Raw genomic sequence first — 10621 nt, 5'->3', positions numbered from 1 at the left:
TGGCCACTGGTGGCTAAAGTGTTGTGGGGAAACTTGGGCCTTGGAGTATCCCAGGAAAACTGTACAACCAACCAGGGTTCCCACCTCATCCCTCTCACTGGTTAACCTGTCTCTTAAAAATGGGCCTTTGTCTTCCGGTCTTGCCCACTTCCAGAGGTCAAAAGAGGGTAACTACCATTAACTCAACATTCTCTCTATACTAGACCCAGTGCACTCCCCTCTCCAGGTCCAGAGACCACAGTCTCCCAAGGCCCGAATTCAGAACATCCCTTCTATGAAGGCTGAACTGAATCCTCATCCAGCTCTCAATTCCCATGCTCAATGGAAGTCAGTCAAGCTTGTGTTTAGCCAAACACAAGCTTTCCTTGGGCCTGTCACTCCTCCCCTTCCGAAACTGCCTGCATAGAGATAAGAGAGGACTGTATACGTTTTCTACACAAATGGTGGGAAATAATACAAATAAACATCAAAGGTGAGCTCCCCCGACACTCCTGGTTCCATCACCATTTGCAACAAAGGCAGGAAAAAGGAGAAAACCTCAGCGTGGCAGGGCAGAGGGTTAGACAAGGCCCTTCCTGGGGGCCAGGCCATTGTTTCCCTAGAGGATTGACCCCGCATAGGCTTCAGGACTCAAGATCCTAGGTAGAGGAAGGTATCCCCCCTTCCCACCCCTACTTCTAACATCTTCTAACAGTGCCACTAAAGTCATTGGGGCGTGGGGGAGGCGCTCAAAGATTGGAAAGAAATGGTCGCAAATGTGTCGCGCTCTCCGCCTCTGGAGACACACCCTGCCTGACATTCCTATTAACAGTCTGAACCCAGGAATAGTGCGGATCCTGCTCCACCCCCGTCTGGAGGGTCCCACTGGATCACCTTCCGCGCCAGACACAGACGCCACAGGAGCTGCGGGGGACACCGCTGTTCTCCGCCCAAAATCATCCAGGTAAAGAAAATGGTAAAGGCAGGCAAAAGAAAAGTGAAAGTCGGAGGCCATTTAGCGATCAAGGTCATCCGCAAAGGCAATGCAATTTCAAGTCCAGTATTTTGGGGGTTTAATCACTTTTTTAAAAGGGAGGGGTAGATGGAAAACAAAGATAGGCCTAGAAAGGCAATCATGGGAAGGGGGCATGTGACACTGCCAAGAGGTCATTGCAAATTCTATGCTGTCTGTCTGCAAGGTCGATGTGTGCCATGACGGGAGCTGCTTTTCCAGAACAGTGGTTTTCACTACCTTTCTGGTAGTGCTTTCCAGAGCGCCGCTAGGAGAGACCCAACGAGTCCCGCCGCCCCGGATGCGGCACCTCCAGGTGTACCTAGGGGCGCCCCTACCACGCCTACTAGCCCCAGTCCCTTCTTGATGCTCTGGGCCGCGGGGACCCGTGCAGACTCACAGGACCCCGGCTCACACCTGAGCCCCGGAGCCGGCGGGTGGGCGGGGCGGCCGCGGACACACCCCACGCCGCGCGCGCGCTCCTCATTGGCGGGCGCGGGAGGGCGGGGCCGGGCGGACCCAAAACAAACAACCTGAGCCGCGCTGCTCCTCGAGGTGCTCGGCCTCAGCCTGTTGCGCGCCGGCCTGGGGAGCTGTGGCCACCTAAACCACCTCATTTCCCCACCCTGCTGCAGTCCTGCCCAGGCTCCGCCCCTCGGAGCCGCTGCGGGGTTATATTGCGCCCCGGCAAAGGTAGACGCGGGACTTAAGCCTCGACCGGCCAGCGCGGAGATGCTACCCAGGCGGCCAGGGGCGGGAAGGCGGCTGCGGGAGCCACGGCCTCGGGGACTCGGCTCCGCGGGTGCTCAAAGCTGAAGACACCGGACACCCATTCCACATACCCTCTCCCCTTGCCCCCCCCAAAAGAAAAGCTGGCACACTTATCAGTCGCCACCATCTCCGTGTCGCGGAGTTCGCCGGCCCTGGACGTGGGATCCTCCCAGTGAAGAATCCTTCTGGGTCTCTGGAACGGATCGCAGATGCGCCCCCTTCTTCCCTCCTGCAGGGAACCCCAAACCCCACGAACCGGAGCACCGGAGAGAGGAACCGCACCCCCGCACGCAGTCGCCCCCAAGATCCGAATCCTCGGACTGGAGACAGCACCCACCCAGACCCTCCCTCCCCGCCCCTCTTGGGTCACCCAATAAAATACAACCTCGCCAACGAAAAATTCCAGCGGAAGAGGACTCTCCTCCTAGGAAGGGGACAAGAAAAAAGGGGATCTGCTGAGCAAGACGAGGACCTCGGGTCCTGGGGGTGTCCTCCTGGCCCTGTCCCCGGCACCAGCGGAAAGGAAAAGAGTGGAGTGCGCGGGCATGAAGCTAGAGGTGCTGGACTCCCGCGCGGCCCACGGGCACCAGCCGGGAGGTGACCTAGAGGCCACCGGTGGCAGCGCCGCGCCCTCTCCGCTGTCCGCGGCTGGCGACGACCCCCTGAGCTCGGACGGGGACTGCGCGACCCATAGCCCTGTGGCTGGCGGGGGCGCCGGCGAGTTGGCGGACGGCGGCGATCGGGACCGGGGCGGCGGGCCCGGCGTGGCTGCGGCGGCGGAGGAGGAGGCGGAGGGCCACTCGGCGGCGGCGGGAGAGGCGGACGCCGGCGCTGCGGAGCCGGGGGCCGGGGCGGCGGGCTGCGGCGAGGGTGTGCGCAGCAAGCCGTACACGCGGCGGCCCAAGCCCCCGTACTCGTACATCGCCCTCATCGCCATGGCCATCCGCGACTCTGCAGGCGGCCGCCTGACCCTGGCGGAGATCAACGAGTACCTCATGGGCAAGTTCCCCTTCTTCCGCGGCAGCTACACCGGCTGGCGCAACTCGGTGCGCCACAACCTCTCGCTCAATGACTGCTTCGTCAAGGTGCTGCGCGACCCCTCGCGGCCCTGGGGCAAAGACAACTACTGGATGCTCAACCCCAACAGCGAGTACACTTTCGCCGACGGGGTCTTCCGCCGTCGCCGCAAGCGTCTCAGCCACCGAGTGGTGGCCGCCCCCACCTCGGGGCTGGGACCCGACGAGTCCGCGCCGGGTCGGACCGCCGCGCCCCAGCAGCCCGCGCCCGCAGCCCCGGCCTCGCCGGCCGCGCGCTCGCCTGCCCGCCTGGAGGGTCGCGCCAGCCCCGCGGGCAAATTCTCCAGCTCCTTCGCCATCGACAGCATCCTCAGCAAGCCCTTCCGCAGCCGCCGCGACGGGGACGTGGCCTCCGCGGCGCGACTGCCCTGGGGCGCCCCGGCGCTGCCCGCCTACCCCGCTCTCCTCCCGGGCGCGCCCGGAGCAGCCCTGCTGCCGCTTTGCGCCTACGGCGCGGTGGAACCCGCGCTGCTGGGCGCGCGGGGAGCAGAGGCGCCCCCCGCGCCGCCGCCGCCGCCACCACCGCCCGCGCCGCACCTCCTGCTGTCGCCCCTGTCGGCCGCGGCCCCAACCAAGCCTTTCCGGGGTCCCGCGGCTGGCGAGGGCGCACACCTGTACTGCCCCCTGCGGCTCCCCGCTGCCCTGCAGGCCGCCTCCGCCTGCGGCCCAGCTCCGCACCTACCCTACCCGGTGGAGACACTGCTGGCCTGAACCCACCCAGGGCCCTGCCGCAGTGGGCACGGAGGCGGGGGGGAATGCCGACTCAGGGGCTTCGCACTCTCTTTTCGGAAGAAAGGAAACTTGAAAAAGATTATCTCCATCAAACGTGCCTTCAGCCTAAAGCTTTTTGTTGTTGTTATTGTTGACAGAAGCGTTTCAACTAGTCCAGAACTTTCTCTTGTGTCTTTTCTAACTTTTCAGAGGACCAAAGCAACTCTACATAGCTTTTCATATCTTGACCAAGTCTACCCCTTCTTTCCCCTCAAAAAGATTTTTTTTTCTCCATTCTAACTGCCCAATCTCTCCTTATTACTAGTCTCCCCCCCCGCCCCCGCCGCTCGCACCTTATGATTTGTCCAAAAAAAAGAAAGTGAAAAAAATTACCATCAGGGAACCAATTCATATGATAAATGATATGACTACTGTTTGGGGTGTCTCTGGCCCCCTGCGCTGTGTATGTGTGTGACATTTATAGGTATGGTTGAGTGTGAAAGATAATTTTCAGTCACTTCTCTGCTATTGACCAATGCTTCACTGTGCCAAAATATAAAAAAGAAAAAAATGGAATACTGTTGGGTTTTGTAAGTAAATTATTTATATATTTTTGAAACCTGGCTTGAATATGTTGCAGGCAACGGGCTACAGCTTTATTCGTGGTTCTGTGATCTCTACCTGTGGTCTACTTGGACCAAGTAATTTCTTTCAAGAAAAAGTTGGTAAAATATCCGCGGGGTGCTAGGACCACTGCCACATGAAAGCAAGTATGATTTTTATTTTTAATATTATTTTATTTGTGTTTATGTATATATTCATGTATAAATTTTATGGAACTCAGGCATAGTGCTTATTTTTTAATAAAACTCACAACTGACTTTAGCACTTTGTGATTGTGGGTTGGAGATGGTGTGCCGCCCCCCCAAAAAAAAAAAAGAATTCTGCTCTAAATCTCAAGAAACTAATTGTGGGAGACTCAAAATATTTCTCTGAACAATTCTGTAAAGGCCTCGTAGAATTATTCTATAGGTTTCATTCTCTGATGAACTACTTCATGCATCTCCAGTATGGGACTCCCATCAATAAGATTTCTCAGTCTTCAAATCAAAACTTCTGGAGTTTCTCTACTGAAGAGTTTCAAGAACCAGTAATAGGTAAATTAGGTCCTCCTTTAGTCAAGCTGAGTTATTAACAAGCTTGTAATCAAGCAGACTTTCTCAAGTAAATGGTTCTGACTTAATATTTCAAAAGACACAGTAATCTTGAATTAGACTATTTTAACACACCAAGAATTTCTTCTGGGTTAAAAAAAAAAAAAAAGCAACTTAAAAGTCAGTGTTTCATCAAGTCAAAATCATCCACCTTTTTTAGAAATTCAAAAGTCCATTTGGGTTTGAACTAGTCAATAGGTAGATAAGATTTTTTTTTTTTATCCCCTCTCTGTAAGAGGACATACAAAGGATAGGGCTGTCAGGCCTATTTCAGTGGTGCTCTGTGGAGAAAATACCACCTCAGTTAGGTGAGAGACAATTTCCCATGTTAAAAATGGAAGACTTTGATCCAAAAAAAAAAAACTCAGAAAACAGGGCGAGTACCTCCTTCTCAGTAAATTCAAAGGCAGTGGGACTTTACATATGTATGAATTATAATGTGCTAAAGAGTGAGAGAAACCATTAACTATGGAAATTTCAGGCCCTATTGTTATTCCTGCCATTCTTGAGTAGATCTCATCCTTTACAAGACAAGATGATGTTTTGTGATCTATACTTGTTTAATGAGGGAAGGAAGTAAAGTTAGATTGAGGGTTTTGTTTTTTGGCAGAAATGGTCGGAAGACTCATTAACAAGTAACAAGCCTTGACTGATTTTGCCAGGAAAAGTTCTAATCACAGGACTGAATTATGACAAAAGGTAGACATTAAGTGGAGAGTTGCACCCATATGGGCAGTAATTAAATCAGAAAATAAAACTGAAACAGACTAAGGAGGAAGAGTGAGTGGAGGGAAGACTTCACTGAGCTGAAATGATCAGGACCTATGGGAACATTTCTTTCTATTTCTCTAGGAAGCACACTCTTAAGATGAAGGGAATGAGGAAGTCAGCAAATTCAGGTATTTTCCAGGTCTGACTCCAACAGTTTATTTCTGTCCAACTATATAAACAACTTTCAGATCAATTCTGTGAGGTCGTTATTTGCATGTCTACGTTAATACAAGAAGACAGTCCTACAGGTGGAGATGTAGGTATTACTGTTGATTTATCAATGTAAGAGATGAAAAGAAGGGCTAGGCATCAGGTTAAGCGCATATGGAGTGAAGTGCAGGACCCGCATAAGGATCCCAGTTTGAGCCCCTGGCTTCCCACCTGCAAGGACTCTGGAATGTTCATTAAGATGGAAAGACTTTTGGGAGTCAGGCGGTAGTGCAGCTGGTTAAGCGCAGGTGGCACAAAATGCAAGGACTGGCTTAAGGACCCCGGTGTGAGGCCCTGGCTCCCCACCTGCAGGGGAGTCACTTCACAGGTGGTGAAGCAGGTCTGCAGGTGTCTATCTTTCTCTCCTCCTCTCTGTCTTTCCCTCCTCTCTTGATTTCTCTCTGTCCTATCCAACAACAATAACCACAACAAGGGCAACAAAAATGGGAAAAATAGCCTCCAGGAGCAGTGAATTCATAATGCTGGCACCGAGCCCCAGCGATAACCCTGGAGGCAAAGAGAGAGAGAGAGAGAGAGATGAAAAGAGTATAAAAGAGGGAAGGGAAAAGACAATTAAAGTCACAACTATTCTATACCCCCCCTCCAAAGTCCTTCCATCTTTTTTTTTAATATTTATTTATTATTCATCCCCTTTTGTTGCCCGTGTTGTTTTATTGTTGTAGTTCTTATTGATACTGTCGTTGTTGGATAGGACAGAGAGAAATGGAGAAAGGAGGGGAAAACAGAGAGGGGGAGAGAAAGATAGACACCTGCAGATCTGCTTCACCACCTGTGAAAGTGACCCCTGCAGGTGGGGAGCCAGGGCCTCGCACCGGGGTCCTTAAGCCAGTCCTTGCATTTTGTGCCACCTGCGCTTAACCTGCTGCACTACCGCCTGACTCCCAAAAGTCTTTCCATCTTAATGAACATTCCAGAGTCCAGTATATTGGGGTCCCCTCCCTGGCTTCTGTTCCTCTTCCATCCCCCAGGTGCTGTAAGATCTTCCAGAGAATGGTCAGAGTCCCATGAACTTTGGTTCCTTTTTCAGCATTCCAAGACCAATCCCAAGCTCCTACTCCCCAAACCCCAAGGACAACAAATGGAGATAGGACAAAGGGCATCTGTGGCCACCTCCCACCTCTCCTTGATATATACCCAGCTCCCTAGAAATTTCAGCTTGTCACTGCTGGGCCAAAGGAAACCAAGAAGGAAGGAAACCACACAAGTTATCTAAATGAAAGCAGAAAACTTCACAGAAGCTTTGAGTACAATAGATGTTCCCATTCCTTGGCCACCAGGCATCAAGCCTCAGGTCTGCAGCACTGATATTTGAAGGACCCTGGCCCAAACTTTCCCTTGAGCCTCTTCCCAGAAAACTAGATATTTCTGTGTTGCCAGAGGGATGCTCAGGGTCCATTGCTTCCTCAAACATACTTTTAGGTGAATCAACAATGGGCCTATCTGACCCCTACCACAGTTCAGCTACTTCTCCTAATCTTCCCTTCCCAGACCAATGGCCTGGGGTCCTCCTGTGTTAGCACCAGCACTAGCAAACATCAACACTACCAAACCATGCATATCTGGTGGCAGTGGAGGGGGGTGGGTGTTTGAGAAATAGCCTGTTGGTATCTGTCAGGTAGATAGGAGCCAGGGATGTGGGCTAAGAACATTGAACAAATTCCATTTAGGATCTTTCCATGAGAAATCCCCCCTTTGGACTCAACACAACCCCCTGGCCCTGAAAATCCTTTCAGACCTTGGGGTACAAACGGGGAGGAGAATGTAAAACCATCAGGCTGCATCTAGTTGGACCACCTCATATGGTGCAAAGAATTTGGGGGCCTGTTCCTGCCTGCTCTTCTACACACCTGTCCTCAGTCCAGACCTGATACTCTTTGGGGCTAAAAACTTTAGTGAATTGTAATAGAAATAACTCTGATCAGTCTAAAATCTCTTTTTTTCTATAAAAGAAAAATTCTCATAAGAACCTAAAGTAAAGGGTGCTGGGTGTCAAATATACCCATGTTCTCCCACTTTTGCTACCTGTGTATGAATCAGGGAAGTGAGTAACTTAGGTAACCACAGAGAAGAACTTAACCTAAATCCCTTGGTTTATGAATAAAAGCAACTTAACCCAGGATCCCTCTAGAAATGTGAGTCATGTTCTTGATCCTACATGCATTCTGGAAGGAAGGAATAAAGGGAGGGAGGGAGGGAAGGAGAGAAGAATCAGAGAAAGTCTCACTTCCAGTAGATGAAAATGGTTTCTTCTACCCTTGTTGAAGTAGAAGCACTCTAAGAAGAATTACCTATGCCCACTGCAATTCTGTCATTAGACAAGTTCACAAGCTTCACATGTCTTTCAGGGGATCTGAGGCACACAAATTACCAAGTCAAACTCATTGATTCTCTTAATATTAGACCCAAACTTTATAGGCAAAAAACAGGGAATGCCACACACACACACACACACACACACACACACACACACACACACACACACTACCCAAAGTAATGTGTAATGTGAACAAATCCTTATGGCAGATCAGGTGGAAACCAAGGTCCAACTCAGTTCAGAATTATTTCCACTGTAATACATTATTTGGATAGTTCAGAACATAGTTTGACCTGAGTTGTTACTTGTCTCAAATTCCTTTTTTAAATGGTAGGCAGATTTCCCCAAACTAGTTTCATTTACAAGGAACTTAAATACGTACACATATACATATATACACACATACCTATATATACACATACACACACATACCCTCTTCTAGAAAAGATCATGTCCACCCCAAACCTGGGATACCTGGCTAGAATGTCTTCCATGCTTTAGTTTCAATGTGTCAGGCAGTGGATGTTGGCACTGCTTTCTCTCACCCCAGCAGAGTGCTAAATGCATACCCTTGTGTGCTCAGAGTAATGAGTAGAATTCATGCTGAGCACCCAGTAGTCCCTATTGTCTGATGAAAAGCACTAGTAGATGGACACCCTCCTCTAAAGACACATCTCTCTTACTGTTCCCACATCAGTCCACAAATAACAAAAATGGTCTCCATCCCACCATGGAAAGAAACCTAAACTTGTTACAAGAATTCTCTTTCCATGTTTACTGAAATGCCAACCCAATCTACTTGCATGACTAACAGACAGCTCTCTAGATATTGTGGAACTCTGTTGGCAGCAAACCTACAAAGCCATTGCTCCTCGGTTCTATCATCTTGTAATTCTCTAGATCTTAGGAGTTGAGTTTTGCCTCAGTGCTAGAAATTAAACCCACAGAAGTTTTCAGTAAATATTTCCTGCTTTTAAATAGCACAATGTTTCTCTGTTAAGTAACAGACTTTATAGTGCTCTAATGAAGCCATTAAACTTTTGTTATGCTTTAAACAACATAATTTGTTAATTCTCCATGTTGTCAACAAATGGCCTTAATAAGTAGCTTCTAAGAAGATCTTGATCAAAAACATGGAAATGTAACTTCCCCCAGATTTGAGTTCCTCTTTCACATTGGCAAAGATTCTGATGTCATGATACGCTGCTTGCTGTGCAGCAGTCTCTTTGCATTGTATCTGGTCGGCATTATTAAGATGGATGGGTGATTAGAAGCAAATGTTGTTTCTGTCATTTGCCAACTTATACACAGGCTGGATGGGAGAAGTGTGTTAACCTTCGTTTTTGGTGAAGTACAGCCAAACATAAACATTAACATAATACCACATTTCCCTTACCATTCCTGGGCCCTCTCTGCCATACTTTTCAGGAAAAGTTTAACTTTGAAGACTTGCCATAACTGAGCCATTTTTGGTATATCTGTTTTGCAGCCTAAAATAAAGTGCATTCATATTCAACATTCTTGACATGTATTTGTTTCTTTAATTTTGAACCATTAAGAGAAAACATAGTGTTTCACAACCTTTGACTGTCTATGTTCACTAGAGGTACAAGTCTGGTAATGCTTGAGATCATCAAACTGGACCATTTGAGAAACAACAACAACAACAAAAAAATACTCAGAATGAAAATTTGGAGAAAACCCAACACTACATTTTGTCACTGGCTATCACAGCTGGATGACCTTAGGAAAGTGAATCGCCCCCTCTCAGCCTGAGTAGCAAGAGGGTTGAGCTAGGACATCTTTCACATCCCTCCCTCAGGGTTCATAGTCATGAAAACTCATGTAGAATGTCTAAGATGTCATCTTGTGGATGCTTTCTCTTTTCCTTTAACTTAATCAAGTCTAAAATCATATGTATATTTCAAGGACAAGCTCCGTCACAGTCAACATCTTCCAAATACTCATAGACAAGACAGGCTGGGAGTATGAATCGACCTGTCAACGCCCACGTTCAGCAAGAAAGCAATTACAGAAGCCAGACCTTCTGCACCCCATAATGACTCTGGGTCCTAACTCCCAGAGAGTTAAAAAGTAGGAAAGCTATCAGGGGAGGGGATTGGACATGGAGTTCTGGTGGTTGGAATTGTACCCCTCTTATCCTATGGCCTTGTCAGTGTTTCCATTTTTTAAATAAAAATTAAAAAAAAATACTCATAGACACAGCAAAAGGTCTCAGAGTCTATGATGGTGTGGTGGACATACCAAAAAAAAAAAAAAAGTCTCATAACATGTATTTCCAACATTCTTCCCCAGTGTATTCTCAACAACTTAAGTCATGCACAAAATAGTGCTCTGAATTAGGTGTAAGGCACTGGCAAGCATATTTCAAAAGCAGAAAACTGAGGCTGGCTTGTTTTCAAGAAATGTCATCATATACAAGGTATCCAGGACTGCTTTCTGGCTCCACTGATAGCTCCCATGCCAGTCTTTAGATCCTGAGATGAGAGGATCTCAACAGCTCTTAATCTGTTTACTTAAA

General features: G+C 48.8%; 1 protein-coding gene across 1 annotated transcript; it reads left to right on the top strand.

Moving 5' to 3' along the window:
• The first annotated feature begins 1659 nt into the window (after window positions 1–1659).
• FOXQ1 (forkhead box Q1) lies at window positions 1660–4434 on the top strand. Its single transcript, XM_060189159.1, has one exon. It carries the CDS (start codon window positions 2308–2310, stop codon window positions 3547–3549), a length of 1242 nt encoding a protein of 413 aa, XP_060045142.1. The 5' UTR covers window positions 1660–2307; the 3' UTR covers window positions 3550–4434.
• The last annotated feature ends 6187 nt before the right edge of the window (window positions 4435–10621 follow it).

This window comes from Erinaceus europaeus, chromosome 4, assembly GCF_950295315.1.
Source record: "Erinaceus europaeus chromosome 4, mEriEur2.1, whole genome shotgun sequence".
In the NCBI taxonomy this organism is placed as follows: Eukaryota; Metazoa; Chordata; class Mammalia; order Eulipotyphla; family Erinaceidae; genus Erinaceus; species Erinaceus europaeus.
This window is presented reverse-complemented; position numbering and strand designations above follow the sequence as displayed.